Source organism: Nomascus leucogenys, chromosome 4 (genome assembly GCF_006542625.1).
Source record: "Nomascus leucogenys isolate Asia chromosome 4, Asia_NLE_v1, whole genome shotgun sequence".
NCBI lineage: Eukaryota > Metazoa > Chordata > Mammalia > Primates > Hylobatidae > Nomascus > Nomascus leucogenys.
In genome coordinates, this window is record NC_044384.1 from 26,480,402 (window position 1) to 26,506,517 (window position 26,116).

The 26,116-nt window shown below is 35.6% G+C and overlaps 1 protein-coding gene across 1 annotated transcript in view; it reads right to left on the reverse strand.

Annotated features, from left to right (window-relative positions):
• The window catches only part of DCC (DCC netrin 1 receptor), a 1,198,282-nt gene that overhangs the window by 297,633 nt on the left and 874,533 nt on the right, over positions 1-26,116 (reverse strand). Inside the window, exon 12 of the mRNA XM_030810404.1 lies at positions 20,378-20,427. Within this exon, the coding sequence (XP_030666264.1) occupies positions 20,378-20,427 (50 nt within the window). The remainder of the gene's footprint in view (positions 1-20,377; positions 20,428-26,116) is intronic.

Consider the following 26,116-nt stretch of genomic DNA (forward strand, 5'->3'; position numbering starts at 1 on the left):
TATCTACATGAGACAAAGTTTATGTCCAGTAAAGTCTTTTCCAACAGTGTTGCAGCAGTTTTATCTGTAATATCCTTGAAATGGAAACAATCCAATATTCATCAAAGATACTTTGGTATATCCATTCAATGGAATTATACTTGGCAAAAAAATTACCATAATATTAAATACCATGCATGGATCTCAGAAATATGTCAAAATAAACCAGACACCAAAGGACAAATGTTGTGTAATTCCATTTGTTTGAAGTACCTGGAATAGGCAAATTCAGAGACAGAAAGTAGAATAGTGGTTACCAGGTTCTTAGGGAAGAGGAGAACGGCAATGTATTGTTAAAGAGGTGTAGAGTTTCTGTTTGAGATGATGAAAAAGTTCTGGATATGGATGATGTTGATGGTTACAAAACAGTATGAATATACTTAATGTCAATGAATTCTACACTTAAAAACTGTTGAAATGGTAAATGTTGTGTTATGTATATTTTACTACATGCACAAAAGACAGCCAAATATCAGGTTGAAAGCGCACAGGGGGGAAAGTCCATAATTTTTTCTGCTCTAACTGATACTTTCATAGTTTTCTCCGTCAATCTTTCCAGAAACAAACAAAAAAGAATGCTTACTTGGAAGACAAGAATCTGCAGAAAGAAATAGTGACTTATTTTTCTAGGAGTTCTTTCTTCTTGTAACTCTACTCAGATAAAAGATAAATAATTCCAAGCATCACATGTCATTCTAAAGGGTTTAAATTTTCATTAAAGTGAGACAGCAGACAGGCTTCCATGGAAATAATGTGAATTTGTGCCCACATCCAGCAGGGATAATGAGTCTTTTAATTATAAGTTATCGGGCCAAATTCAAAAAGACATGATGGGCAGGCATTAGGTAACTAAATAATAAATAGCAATTGCATTTCTCCCCTTGCATTTTAAAGGAACAACACCTGAGAACCTCTACTTGATATTCCTTACACAATGAACACTGTGTCATGAAGTCATTTGAAATAATGACATTTGATGCTGTGCATCCAATAACTTCAAATAACATCATTAACATTAAAAGGAAAAGAATGGAAATTGGCTATCTAGAGGGCACCCGTCCTCATACTTATGAGGTTTTTCAAACAAAAATTATATGACTGTCCCTTTGTGACACATATTTGTCTTGTGTAAGTGATAGAATGAATATACTTACAAGGAGGAAGAGAAGAAGAAAGGGACAAACCATCCAGTCATCAAAAGCTTCAGCTTTAAATCGATAATTACAGAGCAAATTGTTACTTCTTCAAGAGATCTAGCTATTGAAAGGCATTATCACTTCACTGAGAATCCACATGTGTGTTCCTCAGTGTTTTCTTTTGATATAATACAGAGTAAGCACTGGTTTAGGTAAAAAACTGGAGTGAGATTTCAGGTTTGTCACTAAATTGCCAAGGGATTTGGATGTGCCTATATTTTACATAGTCTTGAAAATGAGGAGCTTGGGTGATTTTATAACTAATGTTCTTTTAAACACGTCACCCTAAGTCACTGTTTAAGAGAATGAGGGTTTTCACAGGGTGTACTTATGATTTATGTGAGACACTGGGCCAGGGGTTGAGTGATATCTGGGGTCCTGAAGCAGAAAGAAAAACACCTGACTGGCCAATACATTTTTTTTTTTTTTTTTTTTTTTGAGACAGGGTCTTACTCTATCGCCCAGACTGGAGTGCAGTGCTGTGATCTTAGGCACTGCAACCTCTGCCTCCTGGGTTCAAGTGATTCTCCTGTCTCAGCCTCCCGAGTAGCTGGAACTACAGGTGACCAACACTACGCCCGGCTAATTTTTGTATTTTTTATTTCATTTTATTTTGAGATGGAGTTTCACTCTTGTTGCCTAGGCTGGAGTGCGATGGCACAATCTCAGTTCACTGCAACCTCTGCCTCCCGGGTTCAAGCGATTCTCCTGCCTCAGCCTCCAGAGAAGCTGGGATTACAGGCATGCACCACCATGCCCAGCTAATTTTGTATTTTTAGTAGAGATGGGGTTTTTCCATGTTGGTCAGGCTGGTCTCGAATTCCTGACCTCAGGTGATCTGCCCGCCTCGGCCTCCCAAAGTGCTGGGATTACAGGCATGAGCCACTGCGCCTGGTCCTAATTTTTGTATTTTTAGTAGTGACGGGGTTTCACCATGTTGGCCAGGCTGATATAAAACTCCTGACTGCAGGTGATCCACCCACCTCAGCCTCCCAAAGTGCTGGGATTACAGGCTTGAGCCACTGTACCTGGCCTGGCCAATACATTTTGAAATGAGAAAGAATGAGAAACATATTTGCTTCATTCCTGTATCTTACTTTTGGTTCGAGCCCTGAACTATGCCATATAAAAAAGATGTTCATAACAATCACGAAGTTATATAAGCAGTGGTTCACATGCTTGGTGAATTATTCACAAAGGTAACTCGGAAGAGTTTTAAGTAAAATTAGATTATAGTTCAGCAGAATAAACTGGAAGTCAAGCAGGAAAATTAGTTTTCTGTTTATCACTCATTTTTGTTATGGCTTTGAATGAAAATATGATAAATATATTGACCTTGAAACTGCAGGAAATAAGATGAAAAGGAAACCTGGAATAATTACCTAAAAAAATCGGCTTCAAATATTCTAGGGAAAAAATGTATGGAAAGACTGAAAACTGTTTCTTGATATGATTTTAGTTTGAATGAAAATGAGCTAGATCTATCCCTGCATATTATTTGACCTTTTGGATATAGGCCAAAAAATGTGTATTTTGGTGTGAAGCAGAATATTTGAATTATTTTTGTGAGTTACATAAAGAAATATGGAGGACACTACAGGCGAATATGAGGCTTATCAGCTAATCAGTTTATTGAGAGTGGAGACATTAGAGATTCAGATGAACACAGGGGCTGTCATATAGGATGGTTTTGAAGTTTAAAGTTTTTAGTGAAAGTCCCTTCGAGGAGAAGAAAACAAGATTAAAATATGGCCTGGGTATGGTGGATGAAATAAAGTGGTTGAGAAGATGCTGGAATGGTGTGTCAAATAATTGAGCCACAGAATTAGCATATTCGATTTAGCTGGGCACATTCCAGGTGTACCACTAACCTTCATTTATTGATGTTGAATAAGTGCATGAAGACACAAGGTACCCTGAGAGGTTGTAGCAGTGGGGTTAATGTAAGATAAAATCTAACAAAGATACATGAAGAGGTCTTGCATGTGAGTCAGACAGAGCCTGTCATGAAGAGAATGACATGAAGTTTGTCAGCATCATTCATGAAATATTTATAGGTTTTCATGGAAAATCAGATCTATAATAAGTCTATAAGATAATGTGACCACCCACAACATCAATGTGATTGTAGCATATCTGAATAATAATGCTGTGTTTAAGATGAGAAAGGTACCCTTAAGGGATGTCTAATAGTCACATGACATTTGCAACTATGCAGAGGAGGATGACAAGTCAAGTAGGGAGCTGACAAGCAAAGAGAAATATTTGTAGAAACTAAGAATATTTTACTTGGAGAAGAGAAGCATTGGTGGAGAGAAGGGGGAAGGGGTCCCTTGACAGACATCCCCAAATATTAAAAGTCATGACACAAGAGAAAGTCACTAAACTCATGAGATTTATTTATAGTCCCAGGGGAAACAATTATGACAAATGAGCAGACGTTATAGAGGGTTAGAACTTCGAATATAAATTTCTGAAAGTTAGACCTACATATGACAAAAATGGCTGCTTAAAGACGAAAATATCCCTGTCATTAGAAAAGTTCATGCATGAGCTTGAAGAGGATGTAAAAGGACTCAAACGTCAAATGAACTATTGGAAAATCAGAATTTTATCAGTCTTTTGGCACATATTTTGAGTCAGCAAAATAAGAATTACAGTCTAAAGATACATTTTTGGTGATTCTGTTTTTCTGTTGTGCATGCGATAAGAAGAGGCTGAAGACTGATAAAGGTGGAATGAATTAAAATTGTTAATACTGGAAAATTCATCTAACACACTAAGGATTAAATAGAATTTGTGTAAGACCCATACAGTTAAAAGTTTCAATCCAATTAATACTCCCTTAAACATTATTTTTTGGGCTCTGAAAATGAGTCATCAAATGTAAAACCCAGACCTGAAATAAGTCTAGTTAATTCATGAAAACAGCCTCCTCAAACCCATTATATCATTGGCCACAGTCTTCTGCAAAGACAGGCAAAGGATAGCTGATTACTTGCATTAAGTGAAGATAGTATGTACTGCATTGTTGAGACACTTGCTTTATTATCTATTTTACACATACAGATGTTGATAGCTATAATAAGCATAAATTTATTTTATCATTTGCTTATTATGACAGGTACTGTTTTATGTACTTTACAATCATTTATGACTTTTCATCTAAAGAGCCAAGAGCAGATTCATAAATATATTTCCCAAGAATAGTACCGTAACACAAATGTTTGCTTAGTTTGAACCGAATCTGATGTGACAGCATGGTAGATACTGCTTCCTTTGGCTAAAGAGCATCACTTCCCATCAATGTCAGTTCCTTACAAGACCCACATGTCACAGAGTAAGTGAATTTTCTTATTGTAACCTCTGACTCCTGTTGTGTGTCCCTCTGTCAAGTCGTATCCCATAGGTAACTTCTTGACATCTGTGTCCTCCTCAGTCTGGAGGAAAAAATCAAGTCTAAGATCAAAACTACGTTTCTGGAAAACACTCTCAGAAAAAAAAATACAATGATTTTATTAAAGAAAATAATAGGAAAATCTACATATCTACATAATACCCCAAGGAAAAGTAGACTTCAAACTGCATGATGTCACAGACTTACATCCTTCCTTCACATACATACTTCCAAAAAATCACTGAATTTACTATCAACTATAGAGAAAAATCAATCATACAAGCGAATGATTGAAACACACTTTTCATCTAGTATTCTAAATTGAATCTCCATATATGGAATTTGTAAATACTTCATAACTTTTAAGTGAAAATTCTTAAGGCAAGCATTTGCTCCCTTTACATATAATTCAAAGTAAGGGAAAAAAATTACTAACTGGTCTATTTAGCTTATTATACTACAATTCGGACACCTTACTTTGATGACTTAAATTTCAGATTATTTAAAAATAAGGCCTCTTAAGGAATATCAGTATCTAATTTTTAAACAATAGGTACATAATAGCTGTTGACTAAATGAATCAAGAAAATTAAATTCATGAATAAATAGCTGAATGATAGACACAAGACTACACACATTATTATTTAAAATGATAAGCTGGAGCCCCTTAAGGAAAGAAAACTTTGTTTTCTAACAAACATTAAAAAATTCTGATCATTTCATTTTTGAAAGGCTGAAATAATCCATCATTAATGAAATTATTTATATTCATTGGAAAGATATTATTAAAGGCACTGTGTAATTCTTCTACTTTGGGGGCATATCAAATTATATGTTAGTGTTACAGATAAAAGCATAGCTTATAGACAGTAAGCAGGATAAACGTCTATAATTAATTTTGCCGAAGTAAATGCTGAATGTGGTACTGTTGTGCAAGATGATCACTTGCATTTCACAGAAGGTGCAGAGGTGTCTCTCATTCATCAACAACAATGAAGATGGAGGAACCATTTCCTAAGCTAAACAATAAAGATGTAATCTGGAGATACTTATACACAGATTATATAGTTTCATCTTTGTAATCATCTTCATGTAAAGGAGCTTGCAAAAAAAGATGCCCAGGTAGAATAATTATTTGGATCTAGTCTATTGCTATTTTTCCAAGGAACTGGAAAAAAGTAAAGGCTCATAGTCTCATAACCAAATTTGTAAGATGTATGTGTTCATGCTAAAGAATTTGACCATCCTTTTGATTTCTTTTTACCTTTGCATGTTCACAATCACAATATAATTAAGTCAGCTTTTTTCCTTTCTTTAAACTACATTTTGTTTTCCTGTGGTGTCCTAGAGCCTACAGAGGGAATTGAGAGAGATGCTTAGAAACTGGCACTCTAGCATCCGGCCTCCTCTAGAAGTAAGCTATTAAATGTCCAAAATCTGGCTCTGTAGGTGAAAAAATCTTTAATTTGTAGCATTTCCTGAGTTTTGTGGTGCAAATACACCCAAGAAGGCCAATTTCAAGCTGCCAGCATAATGTCACTGAAAACAGAGCTGGGAGGAGATGTGTATTTTCACCCCACAGATATGATATGAATAACCTAAAGAGCATAGATAATAGTAAAATGTACTAAAAGAATGAGGAACTGTTAGGTGTAACATATGTGATACATTTGCCTTTAATATAATTTGTTTAATTATAAGGCTATGTAATTGAATTTTTAATAATTGCTGTGTTTAACATAGGGCTCACAACATTCTTAAAACATTAGCAATTGATTCTTGCAAGACAGTACAACCTGGCTCCAGTACACCATCACCCTCATCCCAAGGAGACCAATCTGTGTTTTTGCATAGTTTTGCCTTTGCATATTATACCAAGATGTCACATAAATCTTTGTTTTTAAAATATTTTATTCCATTACAAAAGTGTGGAAACCTTTTATTTAATTAGACTTTATTATAGCGGGATCTGTAGATCATCTGCCTTTATACTATTTGGACTGCTATTTGAAAACACAACGTTTCTGGCTTAAAGACCTACTGAATCAGAAGTAGCAACAATGGTCTGGAACCATTAGGAAATGTATATTATACACAGAGAAAATGCAAATCATAATGGTGGACATACATTTTCAACCAAGCATTATTAATTTAAATAATAAAGAAAAATAAAACAATTGAACATAAATTAGTGAAGTATAGAAGAATGGTCAGATAACACTGCAACTAATAATGCACTAGACGAGTGTGTGTTAGGGGAATAGGGAAAAATCTTCAGCATTTTAAACAAGTAACTGGTTTAAGGTATTGTTATGTTCCTTAAAGTTTGAGAACTTTAATTGGGGCCCCTCAAACTTTTCCTTTCTCCAAGGTTCAGCTTCATAGACCTCTTATCTCATAAACCCTGAAATCCTTGACTATTATCAAAGTTAAGTATAGTCAGAAAATGCCCAACCTTCTCTAAACGACAGACAAGGGGAAAGTGTCTGCTACCTTTATCATAGGTAGAGAAGTTAATTCCCCATGGAAGAGCAGAAACTCTACTCCAGCCCAGGTGTTATCATATGCCAGTTGCTCACTGATTGCTGACATTCATGGAAGTGCTGAGGTTTTTTTTGGCTGACAAATAATTTGGAGGACTCTTACGGAGCTGAAGTGTTTAGAAAGTGACTCCTACACAGCATATATTCAATGAATATTTATCATTAAACAAATAAATGAATAAACACACGAAAGAAATAATCCAAGATTATAACAGAAATAACCTTTAAATTCTTCATTGCCTTTTCTCTGATAAACCTTCCAAATTAAGAGAGCATCTGGATTTTTTTTTTTTTTTTTTTTTTACTAACAACATTTTCTTTAAATGCCATTATATTTGATTTCAACAAGGGAATTATCTGTGTTGGCATTAAAAAGAAACACAAATATATTTTCCTTGCTTTGAAGTATAAGAAAACAAAACCCAACTTGGAAATACTGAAATATAGGCATCTCTAGAGAAATACATGTTGATACTGCAGTCATGGACATGGAAATATATATTCTTTGCAACATTTAGATTTAGCTATGCATAAAAGATAAAAATCTACAGTCAGCTTTGTATTTTAAAAAGATATCAATTTTGTTTAAAGTCAGTATAAGGCATTTCTTCACATATAAATCCCTTTTGTGTGAGTCTCTTCAACTTTATCCCTATAAAAATAAAATAGACAGCAATCTGGTTAATAGCTACTGCCTCTCAGCTGAAACACAAAATGGTCTGTCAAGTAGACTCCTCTGAAAGATGAGAAATGTTTAGATAGGAGGACCTTACATTACTACAAAAAAATAAAATGGAATTTCTTACTGTTTACCCTGGGACAAAGCTATTTGCAGAAGACACGGTAATTTCTACCAGTTGCATTAAGATTAGATATATAATATGTTCTTAAGTTAATTTTCTGAAGATACGGAATTGTTCCTTAATACTTTCTCTTTCCTACTATTAACATACTTCTCAACGTATCTGACAAATCCATTTGTATGCAACATACACTTTATACCAAATGCTAAGGAAACATGAAGATGATGCTCTTAGATTCTGTCAATTTTACATAGAGTTTTCCAGTAGACTGAGTAATGTTTTGAACAGCTTTGGAAAACTAATGGAGGCTATCATTTTCTACGAGAAAGAACAACATAATAAATGAAATAAGTGGGTTTCATTGTTGAGTGTTATTGAGTATATATATTAAGATTGCATCATGCTGGTGGACATTTTGATGAGATTAAACTAAAGTAACTTTAAGACGAAAATATATCAGATTCAGTTTAGTAACTAAAGAAGTTATATCTTAAAATATACTCAGACTGGCCGGACACGGTGGCTCACACCTGTAATCCCAGCACTATGGGAAGCCAAGGTGGGCGGATCACGAGGTCAGGAGATTGAGACCTTCCTAACTAACATGGTGAAACCCCATCTCTATTAAAAATACAAAAAATTAGCTGGGATGGTGGCACGCACCTGTATTCCAGCTACTTGGGAGGCTGAGGCAGGAGAATTACTTGAACCCAGGAGGCAGAGGTTGTACTGAGCCAAGATCACACCACTGCACTCCACCCTGGGTGACAGAGCGAGACTCCGCCTCAAAAAAAAAAAAATATATATATATATACACACACACACACACACACACACACAGTTACACTATTATCTGGCAACATCTATTCTATACTTAACTAATATATATTTGGTTTAGTTTTATTTACTATTTAAGTTAATAATGACTGATTATAAAATGTATGCCCAGTTTTATGACTTGCATTTTCTCTGAATTTAATACAAATTTCCTAACGGTTGCAGAACTCTGTTGCTAAATAATTAGAGGTGGGTTTTTTGTTAGTTTTTTGTTCTGTTTATTTGTTTGTTTGGCCAACAACCCTTGAGGGATGAGGTAAGACCCTTTTCAGTGATCTCAATTTTCCCACTTAAAACTTTTAATAACAAATATATAACTTGGAATTGAAGAAAAGTCAGAATTACATTCAAAAATACCCTAAGTTTTTAAGCTTGTCTACTAAAGTTTATTGAGGTATCAGTTGTGCTCTCTTAAAAACCTGCTGTCCCGCTGATGTGTTTTTTAGGTCCCCTGGGGAGAAACACATAGCTTGAGGTACAGAATCTTCCGTGTAGGTTCACTACAGGAAAAAGCGAAAAGTCAGGGAAATGTGTTCTTTTGATTCTCCTTCTAGCTCTCCTTTCTTAGCACATTTTAGAACCAAAACTTTTGGTGTCCACCAACAGTTCTGATGTCTCCTAGCTGCTGATCTAGACCTTACCTTTGCCTGGGAAAAATTCCCGCTGAGAACTAAAACCACTTGAATGCAAGGCTTATTTTTGTATTCTGATTTGTATCCCTTCCCTTAGCATTGGGCCCTATCTGAAACATTGTGTCCAAATGACCAACAGCCCTGGCTGGGGCTCAAGTCCCTGTGCTGCTACTCAGCCCTTCTCTGTGTGACACTAGGGCACATTATCTCATCTCTCTAAGCCTCAGTGTTCTCTCTGTAAAATTGGGATAATAATGCAGCCCACTGACCTTACTGCTTTTCTGTTATCCATCACCACTCTGCCCCATGCCCAGTTTTTTCTTCCATAGGTAGCTTAGATCCATGGGTTTTCTTTTTAATTACTCCTTTGCAAAAATTATTAATCCCCCTGAACCATTCCTCCCTTGAAAAACATCAAACTGAATAAAACCCAGTTATCTGCCTACCTCAGGCCAGCAACTGAGCAATCAACCATGGGGAGAAAGACAAACATGATTGTGTTGGTTAGTTTCACTTTACATTCATGACAACCAGTCTCAAATGGTCAGTCCATAGTACTCAGCAATCATAATGTCATGTATAGTATGACTTCTTTTCTACAATCTGAGATAACCATTTCCCACCTTTTTCCCTATTTTGAAATCCTCAATAGTTGTTCCTCCAAGCCTTCACACTCTGATGACCTTTACTTACATTTATTGTCTCTGCAGCTCAAATTGACTAATATATCAGCATCCAGACCTGTTCTCTCTGCTTTTGCTCAACTTACCAAGATTCAACTGTCTGTGCCCATCCATTTGTATACTGGATCTTGCGTGTTCTTGCCTCCTCAAAGGATTGCGTTCCTCCAATTTTCTATTCTGTCTTCTGCATCATTGATGTTTCCCTTTTTACTCCTTTATTTCTAAAAGTTGTGGTTATCTCTCATGTTCAAAAATGAAACAACAAAAATAAATAAATGAAACAAACAATAACACCTCCCTCAAGCCTACCACCTCCTAAAGACACTATCCATCACATCACTCCACTTCAGAGCAAAACTCCTCACAAATATAATCTATAGTCACTCTACTTAATCCCTTCATACTCTCTCTAGAATGTCATATCTCCTTCCCACAGTGGTCACCTTACTGACATGATTTACTATATCTCTCATTAGTATATGACATAGTTAACAGCTCCCACCTTTTGGAAACATTCTTCCCCACCATGACACCTGCGAAATCACCCTTCCTCTTTTTATCCCTGTCATATTCCTCCTCCTCACCTGCCCAATCTCTAAATGTTAAGTATTCCAAGTTTCTGCCATATTTTTTCTAACTGTAGTCTCTCCTTAAGTGTTATCAATATGACAATGACTCCTAAATTTATATCTCCTGGCATGACCTGTCATCAGAACTCTATTCTCATATACCAAATTGTCTACATGATTGGCATTCCTAATTGTATATTTAATAGCTACCTCAAATTCAAAATGTCCAAAAGTGATTGTCCCCTAAACCAAATCTTATCTCATTAAGCAGCTCCACAATCTGCTTACATTTTATAGCCGAAAATTTACTCCATATCCTTGATCTTGCTCTTCCTCCTGCCCTATAATCCATTAACCAATTTGTCGGCTGTAGATCCAACACAGACCCTGATGGTTTCTACTTCCCCCTCCATCACCTCCTATGACTCCTAGGTTCCTGCTACATAATCTCACATGGAACACTTGGTTGTCTCTGAACTGGTCTTCCTGCTTCCTCTATGTTCCACCCCCTGATAATTTTCCCACAGTAGTCAGCGTAATTCTTAAAAAAAGGTGAATCTGATTACTCTCCTTTCAAAATGCTTTTCATTGTCCGTAGAATGAAATCCCAACTTTTACCACACCCTACAAAGCCCCGCCAGATCTGGCCCCAACCCAGCAATCCATCGTCTATTCTATTCTCATTTCAGCTTCACAGTCATGCAAAGATAGTTCCCTCCTTACTGCTTTTGTCCTAGTTGTTGGCATCACTTGAAATGTGTTACTCTGAGTGTGCACAAAGCTGATCCTTTTCTATTCATGCCTCAGCTCATCGCCTTAAAAGTTCCTTCCCTGACTATCTGACTTAAATAAGGTCCTCAAATTCTATCACATGACTATTCTTGATTTTCTTCACAGAACTTACCACTCCCTTGTGTCAATTGTTAATTAATTTGTTTATAAGTCTATTTCCATGTATTAGAATATAAGTAAGCTCTAGAAAAGAAGGCATTTGATTGCTTTTCTTATAGCCTTTCCAGCGACAAGCACAGTTCAAAGTTGGTATTTCAGAATTAGTTTTATAATATCTTATAGGATTGTTAAAAGCAATAAATGAAATACCGCTTTCATTGCTTAGCACATTGCCAGGCACAAAATACTTTTGGAAAAGGTTACTGCCATTATTACAGTTATAATTAGGTTTTCATTGAATGTGTGTCTAGAATATTGACTAAAATAGCTCACGTTAGTGTGTTAAATCTTTCAATAAAGTGCTTGCAATTTAAAAGTTGTTTTATAATATAAATAATATTTAAAACTATACTACTGAATAAAGTTTTTGCACATGGGTGAATGGTTCAACACCTTTAAAATCAAATCACATAGTTAGCAACTGCTTTTACCTACTGGTAGGGCTGAACTTATTCATGTCTTCTAACTAATCAACCATTCCAACTATAAGGGCAACTTCCATGAACTAAATTAAAATCAGAGACCTTATCACTAGACCTAGGTTCATTTAATTTAAGCCCATTATTAAACCTCCCACTTTTCAAAAATGTATGACTTGAGGGAAACCTCATTAAACTTCATGGAAAGGCTAAAGTGAGCTTTGCCTTCAGAGACAAGCAGAAATAGAGCCATTAGAAATGTGTGTGATGAAGTATAAATTATAAGGTGATATTAAAGTGAGGCTAGAACTCAAAAGAGAATGGTATTCTATCATATATTTTAATCTTTTTTTGTCAAAATCCTTTGTGCAAGTATACTTAATGGCAGTGACTATAATAAATTGGAAAAGAGTAAAACATTCTCAAATCACAACAGAAAAATGATGTATTTTATGTATATGAAATATGAAAAATGAGAAAAGTCTAGAAAATATTTTCCTAAGTCCTATTTACATTAATAAAAATTCATATTGACATGGAGATTTAATCATGTCTCTAACTCATTCAAATCTTCTAACAGATGTCATAGAAGGTTCTCAATATCCTATTCTAGTTATGCACAAATGTCCTTTATAACTATTCCTTGATTCACTTCTGCTTTCCATAAATTTATTTTTTCACTTAATATATATTATTATTTTAAATTAATTGTGATAAGAAGGTATTTTTGGAGGAAGATGAGGTTCTTCAATTTATGGAGTACATTGTTCTCATTTGTAATGTTATAATGACATTAAGCAACTTTGACGAAGTTTTAAAGGTCGTATTTCGCCTAAAATGTTTCTGTAGAAAAAACAATTGGTAAAGCTGTGTTAAACAAATACTTCTCATAGCCTTTAATATCTCCAATAGGAAACCTCCCATATTTCTCACAATTTTTTAAGCCATAGCAACCTTGTTTCTTGGGAAAGTACCATAGGCTGGGCGTGGTGGGTCACGCCTGTAATCTTAGCACTTTGGGAGGCCAAGGTGGGCAGATCACAAGGTCAGGAATTCAAGGCCAGCCTGGACAATATGGTAAAACTCCGTCTCTACTAAAAATAATAAAAAATTAGCCAAGTGTGGTGGCACATGCCTGTAGTCCCAGCTACTCAGGAGGCTGAGGCAGAAGAATTGCTTGAACCCAGAAGGCGGAGGTTGCAGTGAGCTGAGATCACACCACTGCACTGCAGCCTGGGTGACAGAGCCAGACTCCATTTCAAGAAAAAAAAACAGAAAAAAGAAAAAGGTAAGTATTCTCTCAAATAGACTTCAGGAAGAGCTGCTCTGAGAAAATGAACGATAGTGTAATACAAAGATATGCTTTGAATTTGCAAATTTGCAGAGTATTCTTTTATTCAACTTAATTACAGAAAGCATTTAAGTTGGAATGATGCATTTATGTTATTTAAAAACTAGTTATCCATTAATTTACTAATTTATTATTCCTCTAATTCATGGTTGATTTTTATTCATTGACTGTACTTTCACTGAAAAGAGAAGTAAACTGTTGAGTTTTTGGAACTTCAAAAAAAGTCTAAGGGCCGGGCGCGGTGGCTCACGCTTGTAATCCCAGCACTTTGGGAGGCCGAGGCGGGCGGATCACGAGGTCAGGAGATCGAGACCACGATGAAACCCCGTCTCTAATAAAAATACAAAAAATTAGCCGGGTGTGGTGGCGGGCGCCTGTAGTCCCAGCTACTCAGGAGGCTGAGGCAGGAGAATGACGTGAACCCGGGAGGCGGAGCTTGCAGTGAGCCGAGATTGCGCCACTGCACTCCAGCCTGGGCGATGGAGCGAGACTCCGTCCAAAAAAAAAAAAAGTCTAAGAATCAATTAAGCAACTGGTCAGGAGCTAGGGTCTAAATTCTGATGGAATATGAGACAAAATTATGTCTTTTACAGTTTCTTTGGAACAATCCTGTGTTTATGTTTCTGGTTTCCTCTTACTAAATATGACAGTTGGCTATTTCAGCAGATTTTCTAAAAACAATTTATAAATGTGGAATTTTGGAACAGAAGTATTCTGAAAGCACTGACAATAATGGGAAGTGAGGCATCTCTTCCTAGCCAATTAAAGCATCTGTCTGTATTCTTGACCACTGATTCATTAAATTTTTCATTTCTCTGTAAGAATGGGGATCTAAAATTGGAAAACTGTTTTATTTCTCAATTAAATGAAGCAAAAGGGAAATTAATTTTTTTATGAATTGGTTTCTTTGCTCATTTATAAAGTAAGTCGGGATACAAAAAGTAAAATAGTGGTTGCCAGGGATTCTGTAATTGGGTAGAACTCATCTTCCCAAACTAAAACTTAGTATCTATTCACCAATAACTCCCCATTTCCTCTCACATTCCCACATAAGGAATGTGATCCAGAATTTGCCTTCATGGAGCTCACAGGTGGGTAAGAAAACATGTGAAAGAACGTTCACTTTTCATCTAGCCACACTTAATCTGTTGCAGCCTTTCAAAGTTGACATTATTTTCTTGTTGATAAAATAAGAGGGCTGGATAGAGAATCTCTAAAATCTCTTGTGGTTTCAGACATCTATGCCTGTGTGGGGAAATGGGGACTTACTGGTGAATAGATACTAAGTTTTAGTTTGGGAAGATGGAAGATATTCTAGAGATGGAAGCTGGTGATAGATGTACAACAATGTGAATGTACTTACCACATTTAAACTGCACATTTACAAATGCTTAAATTTGTATTTAATTTAAAAAAATTAAATTAAAAAATGGTAAATTTTATATAAAGTATGTTTTACCACAATAAAAAAGGATCTATTAAGTAAAAAGATAGGATGGAAGAGATCTGAAGATGAGTTCTACCCAAATTATAGACCAAACACAGTCTTATCCTTGAGTCTCACGGATTCTTACAAATTATCTGATTCTAATGTAATATAATCATTTATATCCAGTCTAGTTTTTCCTACAAATTCTAAACAGAAAGACTAGACTGTAAGAGCCCCCAGGAAATATTGCCTTCCTTACAATTATGCTCCTACACCCCACCCTTCCTAAAACTTTCAGTCATAGGCCCCTGGACATTATCTATGCTGAAAAATCACCATGTAATGAATTGATGAAGGAATCAATAACTAAAATAAATATAAGAGATCTACACCTACTTGAATTAAATGGATGGATAACTAGGGCAAATACTATGATCAGGCAGAAATGCTCTGTGTTATGATTGAGGACAAGTGTCAACGTTAAGCTTGTGAGAGTCAACATTATTGTATTTAAATTGTTCATTAATAAGCAAATGCTGGTTCTAGTTTATCTTTAAGTAAATACAATCATCTGCAGTCTCCCATATGTCCTCTTTCTCTTCATTAAATCCATTTTTTAAACCTACTACATTTGTGAGGAGAGGGCTCAGAGCTCTGGATCCAGGAACTCAGCAGCCAAAGTGTATTTTATAAAGGACTTAGGGAGACATGAAGAAGTATGTTTTTCCATGGGCTGCCTGAGGCCTATGACTCCATACAACATACAAGAGAGAAATGAACATTGACTAGAAGAATGGTGAAAGCAGAGAAGTGGGTCCAGACCCCTTTTCGAAAAGTATGTTTTCAGAGAGATTGTCACGCAGCAGGGAGGAGTGTGAACTGAAACCCCTTCTGAATAACCAAGAGAAGATAACCCCAATTTCAGAAAAAAAAAAGACAAAACTGAATACACACATACACATACCCCAAACACAGAGGATCTGCAATTTAATATCATAACTCACATTTTTTCCATGCCTCCAGCTTTTCCCCATCTCCTCCCTTCCCACTAGGAGTCATATGCAAATGACTCACTCAGCCATCCACTTGGCTATAGACTTGGCTAATAAGAGAAGCATCACTAGCCCAATGACAGGGTATAGAGACTTCAATCAAAATCCAGCAAGTTGCACCACATCCTCAAAAGCATGTCCTTCTGCAGTTATCCCGTAATACACTTAGATTTCCTCTGTCTTGTTACACACACACACACACACACAAAGAATGTTAAAATATCTGTTAAAAATGATCAGTTTGCTTTGCAGAGTAAGAACTTGCTGTTCTCCTACCGTATAGTTTATGCATAAAGGAAATCATATGATTGCTGAACTCAGGCTTGAGTTATTTAAGCATGCCAAGTTGTGCTGAAACAAGGGAGAGTGAGACACTTTAAGACGTAGGAAGACACTAGAAACTTTTTCTTCGGTTGCTTTGAAGGCACCATGTACACTATCAGATTGTGATTGACTGAGTACCAGCTTTTAGGAATGCAACAAAAAGACATTCACATAGATGCATCTGGTGTTCAAGAATAAGGATTTCAACAGCAGAGAGGTATGAGGTGATATAATGAGAGGAATCCATCAATTTGCATTTAAAAATCTAAATCTGAACAATGATCTATGCCTCATAATATACTGGGGTTCTGGGGGGAAAGGGGAGTTAATACTTCATTCCTTGCAATCAATCTGTAATGCTCAGTCAATATATATCTGAACTAGTGAGTTGACTGGTATACTAAAATTGATTTGTGTTTTCGCTAATTCTTTAATGGTAAAATGGTTGAGAAAAGATATAATGGTTAGAAACACAGGCACAGATGTTTGAAGCCACAAGAGATTTTAGAGATTCTCTATCCAGCCCTCTCATTTTATCAATGAGAAAATAACATCAACTTTGAAAGGTTCAACAAATTAAAGTGGCTAGAGGAAAAGTGAACGTTCTTTCACGTTTTCCTACCCAACTGCATGAAGGCAAATTCTAGATCACATTCCTTATTATGTATGACATTAAAACAGGTACAGAGTAAGTGTTGAATAAACGAAACTGAGGCACCTGACTTTTCACAGGTTCAAAGAGTTAGTAAAAGGACCCAAGCAACTTGAATTCTATCATCCTCTAAACATTATTACTCATCAGAACTTTTAGATTGAAACACAGGGAAGTATTAATATTTGTGCCCCAACATTAGCTCTCTGTATTCTGTAAATGTATCCTTTATGTTCTAGCCAACTAATTAAGTTGTAGTATGTATTTGAAATATATAATAATTGAATCAATAATAATTGAATAATAATTGAATTTCAAATTAAATTCTTAAGGAAATTATTCTTATAAAAAGTTTTCCTAATAAAATGCAACATTTTAAAGTCCATTTCATAAACCATTATCTTTTTCTGGAAAAGATATTACTTCTTGTAACAAAATTTTATTATGAGAAATAACCATCTCATTATGACCCAGTTTTACTTGACATGTAATATGTGTAAGCCAAGCCATTACTACAACAAAAAAAATTGTGTTCATAGTTAGCTTGTAGAAAAGGAATCTAATCTGTTCTGCTATTACAGCTTTGTAAAAATATTCTACCATACTGGGTTTTCAAGAATGATACAGTAAGAGAATTTTGTTCTTGGTTCCATTATCTAGATGTGTAAAGACTTCTCTGCCTAATTATTATGGAACATGATTTCTGGGTCCAATTGGCTTATGGGTGACCAAAACCTTAACGAGTACCTAGATTGTGATCATGTGTCTTATAACGACCCCTCAGTTTTATGTACAGAGATCCTAATAATCTTTCTGCAAAAATGTTAGTTGCACCAAGTTATTTCATTTACTGTCAATAAAAAGACAATTGTGCTCTATATTTACAAATATGATATAGAATAAGTTTTCAAAGTGTGTTCTCTTCCATCTTAAAATCCCAAGTAAAATAAATTACGTAAAAAATTCATGAATTGAGCATGGTCACTCATGCCTGTAATCTCAGCACTTTGTGAGGCCAAGGTGGGAGGATAGCTTGAAGTCAGGACTTTGATACCAGCCTACAGAACACAATGAGACCTTGTCTTTCAAAAAACACAAAAATAAATTAGCCAGTCATGGTGGTTGCATGCCTGTAGTACCAGCTATGCTAGAGTCTGAGTCAAGAGGATCACTTGAGCCTAAGAGTTCAAGATTACAGTAAGTCATGGTTGTGTCACTGCACTCCAACCTGGGCAACAAAGCAAGACCTTGTCTCTAAAATATAAAAAAAAAATAAAAACACCTTGGAATTCTGTTAGTATTAAAAAAGAACACATTATTTATTCAACTATAATGTTTCTTTTTAACTACAGTTTGCTCCTTGAAATGGCAACAGTCAGGGGTAAATATTAATATATTTTAAAACTTTTCATCTATTTCAAAGAAAAGACAAATATCAAAATAGAATATTACGTTTGCCTTTGTCTGAATCAATACACTGAGAATGCAAAAAGTGGTGTTTTGATCATCCAGTTTCTTTTCTCTTGAAAACAGTCCAAGATAAAAATTTATAATTCATAATTTCTTAGAAGCTATGAAATAAGATCAGAGAGAGGAAAAAGAGAGAGAGAGTGTGACTTTCCAGTGCCTGGGCATACAATTTTCATTGTGAAAAGTGAATGAACAATTTAAACTTTCTAGCCGTGCAATGCTCCAGATATCAACTAAAAGAGGATGGAAGCAGAAGTGTTTGTATTTGCTTGCTGCAAGCAAGCAAATTAGAGAAGAGTAAAAGCTGTGATATTTGTGTGTGTATATGTGTATATATGTGTGTGTGTGTGTGTGTATATACATATGTAATATATATAGTCAATTTTTCAATCCAGGAATTCTCTCTTCAGTAAAGTACATCCATATTCAAATACAGTTAGCATTCAGGGTCATTCAGTAATGCCTTATACACGTTTCAGATGAAAACATTCATCTTTTCCTGGAGTACACTCTTAAAGGGTATGAACACACAAACACAAAATAGCTTGTATATCAATTTCTATATTCTGTCCTGGAGGAAAAATATAAAGGGAGTGAGGATTCTAATAATGATAAATTGTTAAACAAGAGACACTACAATACGTTTTCCAAATTTCATTCATTAACAACATACAATAATTGTAAAAATCTACTTGACTTTGACTTGGCAATCTCTTAATTTAAGTGGCGCATCTATAAAGCAGTGTTGTTGCAGATAAAAATGTCATTTGTAGGGTTACGTTAATTTTTGATTATTTTCCTTTAGCTCATTTTTTCCACTAAGTTTAATTATTTTCTTCTAATTTTATGTTTGCTTTAACAGTTCTTATCCAATATACTGCCTAAAAGTATAAGAGAATAACGCATTCACTTGCTTCAAAAGATAAATTCATTTGACTGAGACAGATCCAATTAACATCACAAGATATGGCATCATCATAGATTTTTTACAAAATATGACAAGGTGTTTGCACATGGAATGAAGGAATCACTATTAAGTCAGATTCATCGCATACGTTTTACTATTACTTTCTCATGATAAGTCAATAAGGAAGATAGTAATTCTTATGATACTTAAACATAGAAAGAGGTTTGCTAAGGTTGAAAACTTTGCTAAGACCAAATAGTTATGAAAAGAGAAAGCTAGAATTAAAACCCAGAGTATGACTTTTTCTAAGACCCGTATCATTTCTCTGCTGTCTCCCAGAGCTTAGAAATAATTTAGGCCAGTTTCCTCACACGAGAAGGAACTAACCGGAGCTCCAGGCATAGTGGCCAGGTGGTGACAGGGTCAAACCAGGTGAATCCTCATTTGTTATACTCTACTAGGTGGCCTTGGCTTATTTCCAACCCTGAGTGACTTGAAATAATGACATGTTTCTAGAAAACTGACTTCTGGCATTAGGCTACTTCAGCAATACTAGCCTAAGTTGAGCTCTTTTGGAAGTCATAGCAACATTCCGGGCCAGGAAAGTACTAACAACTAGGTAATATCGCCACATAAATATAACTGTATTGAAGTTCAAGAATGGCCTTCAATGACTACATTTATAAAGGAAGAATGAGGGTGATGATGAAATATTCAATTCTAAGCAATGTGTTAGGAAACAGTCTTTCTTTCTCCTAATTATTTCAATTTCCTCATCTAGCACATTATCATAGCTATATGATAGACGGGTGAATATAGACGAAGCAGATGTCTTTGTTTCCTCAAGGAATAGCCTTTGACCACTAAAACATTTACAAAATCAATGTTTGTTTAATGTTTGTAAATCAAAATATTTGTTTAGAAGTAGACAAATATTTCATTTAATTTACTTAAGTCTGATGGAAGAGGATGTGGGATCAATGTCACTTGCTGTGTTGCTCCAGGACATTTCTTCACATGGAAGCCACTACCCTGTACTCAAAATGGCAGTTGGGTGAGTGAAGGTTATACATGATAGGTAATCATGATAGGTAATGGAGTAGTGAACGTTTAGCCAACTTACTCTTGAATTGACCACTTCCAAGGAGACGTTCTGAGGCGGGGCACTTGGCACTAAAAGGAATCAAAGAAATTGTCACAGTTAGTGCCAAAATCTTGAAAGAAAAACACCACGTGTCTAGTAAAAAGAGAGTGTTTTTTTTTTATATAGTTTATAATGATAATTAGGTAGGTTAGCCCAGGTAGTACTTCAAAAATTTTTGGAGAGATGAAAAATAACTGTATTTGTCTATTTTTTTTTCTCATTTGGCAAGCCAGTTAACTTACCTATGTAGGGAGCCCCCAAAACTGTTACGCAAGAGAACGCGGGCAGTGATACCAAACACCACCATTTAATTACAGCCCTCTTGTGATAACTTTCCCAGAGAAACCAATAAAAACACACAGGAGATTTCTTAGAGTAGTTTTAAAGGCTTAAGATATTGTGCATTTCAGAATCTGCATAATTTTATGATAAAATATGTCATTCTAATGGTCACACAGGTTTCTTAATTCCTGTAATGCAATCTTTATTAGCTCTTAAAAAGTGAAAAGAAGAAATACTTCTCAGTTCTTTTAGCTGCGTAATATTAAACCTTATGTGATAAATACAAGTAGGTTGCAAATAGCACTTGATGAGTCAATTCTATTAGCAAAGGAGCAGTATATTTTTCTTTGTAGACTTTCTAGGTACAGTATTTTGTTTTTCTTGCCTGCATTTTTATTTAACTACTCCTTTATAGAAGGAAGAACATATACAGCTCTCTTTTAATACTTACAATAAATATTTACTCTACCAAAAAAGTGAATATTCTGTCATGTGAGTGATTTAAAAACAAGCACTTATTGAATGGCTCTTACGTGTCAGGAACTACTCTAGATGTCTGGGATGAAAAATAAATGAAATAAAGCTTTTTGCCCCATAATAGGAATAGAAGTAGCATTCAATAAATTGTTAACACATATTAATCTATAAAGTGAGTAGTCCCTATCCTTGTTCCTCACAAATAGATGTGTTTAATAGAAAAGTTCTCAGGCATTTTCAAGAATCTAAGGGCCATTTTTGACATCTTTCCCCTTCTTTTACTAGAATTTGGAAAAAACATCTATGTTTTTCTATGGAGTACTTACATCTGACGATGAATTTATTTATGCCATACTCTGAATTTATCTTCCAAATAGTAATTATCATGAAGACATGATGTGTCACTGATTAATCTTTTATCTTTCAAACTGACATTCAATTAATATTTACTGAATTAATGATTGAATAAGCAAATGAGCACTTACTTATATAGTTCCTAGACCTTTCTGGGAATAATGGGAAATGGAATCTTTTTTTTTTTTTATTTTGATTTTGAACTTCTGATCTTAGTGCCTGATGAAGGTTGCAGCCAATGTAGTTTCTGACAAAATGCTCATCTGCTTGTTTTTCACGAATTAACTCAGCAAGTATTCTTTCAAAAATATTCCACAATTTATAAAATGTTAATTTTTTGAGGTTCGTATTCTGATTTTAAAATTAAATACAGAATGTAACCCCAATAAGGAAAAAGGTATTTATTCATTTTGATGTTGTATCACCAGTATCAAGAAGAGTTTAAGGCATATGGTGCACACTCAGTAAATAGTTGCTGAATAAATACATTAATAGAAAGTTTATAAATTCCAATAAAAATGGTTCCATATTCAGGGTTTGGTCCCAAGTTTTGTTTTGTAAATTTATTTTTAAGTTAAAGTATAAATTGTACTTGTATTATTTATTTATTATTTATTCTATTCTAAACATTATAGTTACTGACATAAAAATTACAATTTAGTTTTTTAAATTGAAGTACCATTTGAAGAATAACATGCTCTATATCATATAACTTCACAAACTTCCAAAAATGTTATCCTTTAAAAGCAAAGTTTGGAAATAATGTCTTAATATTAAGTGATATTGAGTCACTTTTTTTTTTTTTTTTTTTTTTTTTTGAGATGGAGTCTTGCTCTGTCACCCAGGCTGGAGTGCAGTGGTGCCATCTCGGCTCACTGCAGTCTCCCGGGTTCACATCATTTTCCTGCCTCAGCCTCCCAAGTAGCTGGGACTACAGGCGCCCACCACCATGCCCGGTTAACTTTTGCATTTTTAGTAGAGACGGGTTTCACCGTGTTGGTCAGGCTGGTCTCGAACTCCTGACCTCATGATCCACCCGCCTAGGCCTCCCAAAGTGCTGGGATTGCAGGAGTGAGCCATTACGCCTGGCTGAGTCACTTCTTAAACATGAAAGAATATTTCTAGTTTATATTTAATATTGTAATACTGACATATCATGCTATATGTTTCTAATAATATTACACTCACTTTTTGATCAGTTAGTATCCAAACATAATATCAATTACTAACTGAATTTTTGATAGATAATTGAATTTTGGAAGAAAGAGAAGGTAACATTTATCGTGTGTTTTGTTGTAGGTACTGTTCTAGCTGATATGCAACCCTTAAATGTCACTTTGAGTTTACAAGTGGCATTTAATTCCTTATTTCTAGAAAGCCAAGAAAACTTTAAGAGGATAGATATATATGTGTTCTTCTTTTTGTAGCTACCACAATTTTATAAGCATCAAGGCTGTTTTCTGTATTAAGAATTGAAAGGCAGGCTGGGCATGATGGCTCACACCTGTAATCCCAGCACTTTGGGAGCCCGAGGCAGGTGGATCACTTGAGGTCAGGAGTTCGAGACCAGCCTGGCCAATATGGTGAAACTCTATCTCTATTAAAAATACGAAAATTAGCCGGGCGTGTGGGTACACTCATGTAGTCCCAGCTACTCCAGAGGTTGAGGCAGGAGAATCCCTTGAACCTGGGAGGTGGAGGCTGCAGTGAGTTGAGATTGTGCCACTGCACTCCACCCTGGGCAACAGAATGAGACTCTGTCTCAAAAACAAAACAAAACAAAACAAGAATTGAAAGGCAATAAAATAAAATTCTGCTAAAAGTCCTTATGTAATGGTATTGAGGTAGTTTTTCTATATTTTTTTACAGTGCACATTTCTTCTCTAACTTTCCACTGATAGCACACTGGCTATTCTTGTCATGTCAGGGAGGAGAGTAGAGAATTTTTTCTACAGTATTTTTAGTTATCAGTTCCTACTCCCTCCTTCTCACTATCAATTTCCATATTATTTGGAGATAAATAGATACAGTAGATGCCAGGGCTAGGTGAAAGTGAAGAGAATCCATATCGATTGTTCTTTTTTATATTTGTCTTCCCAAGATGCTTCTTGTTTCATGAGGCAGAAGTGAAAGAACACTTTTCTCTTCAAAATGTCAAATAATTTATTATTTATAATAAATAGGTCCATTCAAGCCAATCAGAGGTGGGGCTGGAAACTTCCCTCAATATGGAGAAGGATGCTGGCTTGAGACTCATGGATATGAGGTATTTTGTAGGACAGATCAAGTTCCCATAATTGTAAAGGAGTCTCCAAAGGCACAGGCACTTCAATTCCTCCCCTCAGCAAATGTACGCTGCCATGTACACACAATTTATAGACCAAAATAATTCTTATTTATTTGAGAGAGAATCTCTCTCTGTTGCCCAGGCTGGAGTGCAGTGGTGTGATCTAGGCTCACTGCAACCTCCGCCTCCCGGGTTCAAGTGATTCTCCTGCCTCAGCCTCCTGAGTAGCTGGGGTGACAGGTGTGCACCACCATACCTGGCTAACTTTTTAATTTTTATTGGAGACAGAATTTCACCATGTTGGCCAGACTGTTCTCGAACTTCTGGCCTCAAGTGATCTACCCACCTCAGCTTCCCAAAGTTCTGGGATTACAAGTGTAATTACTGCCCGGCAGTAATTCATTTTTATTTTATTTTATTTTATTTTTGAGACAGAGTGTCGCTCTGTCACCCAGGCTGGAGTGCAGAGGCATGATCTCAGCTCACTGCAAGCTCCACCTCCTGGGTTCATGCCATTCTCCTGCCTCAGCCTCCCGAGTAGCTGGGACTACAGGCTCCCGCCACCACGCCCGGCTAATTCTTTGGTATTTTTATTAGAGAGTGGGTTTCACCATGTTAGGATGCTTTCGATCTCCTGACCTCGTGATCCGCCCACCTCGGCCTCCCACAGTGCTGGGATTACAAGAGTGAGCCACCATGCCCGGCCAGTAATTCATACTTAATTATAAGCATTTTCCTTTAAAGGCACTTATCATAGAATAAAAGAAACATGTTTCCACATTGAATCTTGCCTCTGAATTTACTAGCTTATGTGGTCTGGCTCTGCTGCTTACTACCTTTTGTGAACTCTTTCTGACTTAGTTTTGTCATCTGTAAAGTAGGGAAAATTATAGTAGTATTGTAAGGATGAAAGGTAAATGCAAAGTACTTGGATCAGAGCTTTCCATTAGTAAGTATTCAAAAAATATTAATAACATTCATAAAAATAATAAGCACATCCTTATATTGCCTATGAAATCAGGTCCTTCTGCATTTGGACACAGGACAAGCTGGCATGGAAACTTTCAATGGTTCATTCATTCATAAAAGCTCTTAGTGACTTACCTATGCCAACTAGTGCAAGAGACAGTATTTTGGAACAAACTGGCAAAATTAGTTAGATGACCATATGCTGTATAATCTCAATGGTGTGAAAAAAATGGCTCATTGTAAACCAATGGTTTTCTAGGTGGAGGAATTTGAATTAAAAATAAGGTTTCTACTCAGAAAATAAAGCCGAGCTAAATTAGAGATGACAGCTCATCCGGATAAAGATCTTTACAAGCATCCCAGTAGAACAGGGAGAAAGAACATAAAGTAATGAAATTGGAAGAAACGTATTTACACTTAACTTTTCCTTTTTTTAAAAAATTTTTCTATGCCTCAATATATTTTTTATGGTAAGACTCCTGATATGAAAAGAATTATTATGTTCTCTATAATACAGATGCATTTAGACACAGTCATACATTAAATTAATATATTAAATTAGTTCCACAAATGGGAAATCCTAAAGATAAGCCTTTGCATACAGAAATTTGCACAGTTTTGACTGAGCTGTCTAATTAATTCAATAAATATTTACTCAGGAGGAATACAGAGATGAATATAACAGCATCCTTCATATTTAGGGGCATGTAATATTAATATAATGAGAAAAAGTGAAGTGCACATTGGCATAGATAATGTTTATTAAACACTTAAATGTCATACACTTTGTCAGATGTTTACACAGATCAGCCCATTTAATTTTCACAACATTCACCTGTTACAAGATACACAAAGTTAACGAAGAAGAGTGCTCCACGACTGAAGACTGGGAAGCAGGTGACTATTAAATGTGATTAAATACAACTCAACGTGATATATGACCTCAGCATACACAGCTTCAGTACAGTGGAGAAGACATGAGACTGAAGTAGACAGAAAGGAACTGGATAATAAGGAAATTAAAGCCAAGAGCCACAGATTTGTGTTGGACATGAAAAGAGATGAGTTGATTGTAAAAATGAATGCAAATGAGGTCACGGTGTCCACTCTAAGAAGCTTATAAAGCCCTTGCTATCTCCTTTCAGTGCATTTGAGAGAGAGAATTTGGTGTCCTTTGCACAGTGACGTTTATTGGGGTTAGGGTCACGAAATTCTTTTTTTATACTGACAGACATTTTCTAAGTCCTAAACATTGTAACACCTCCAGAAGATAATTCTTGGACTAATGAATAATAATCTATCTTTCTCACTTATGACATTTAAAACCAAAGTGGAGAATAAGGCCCCAG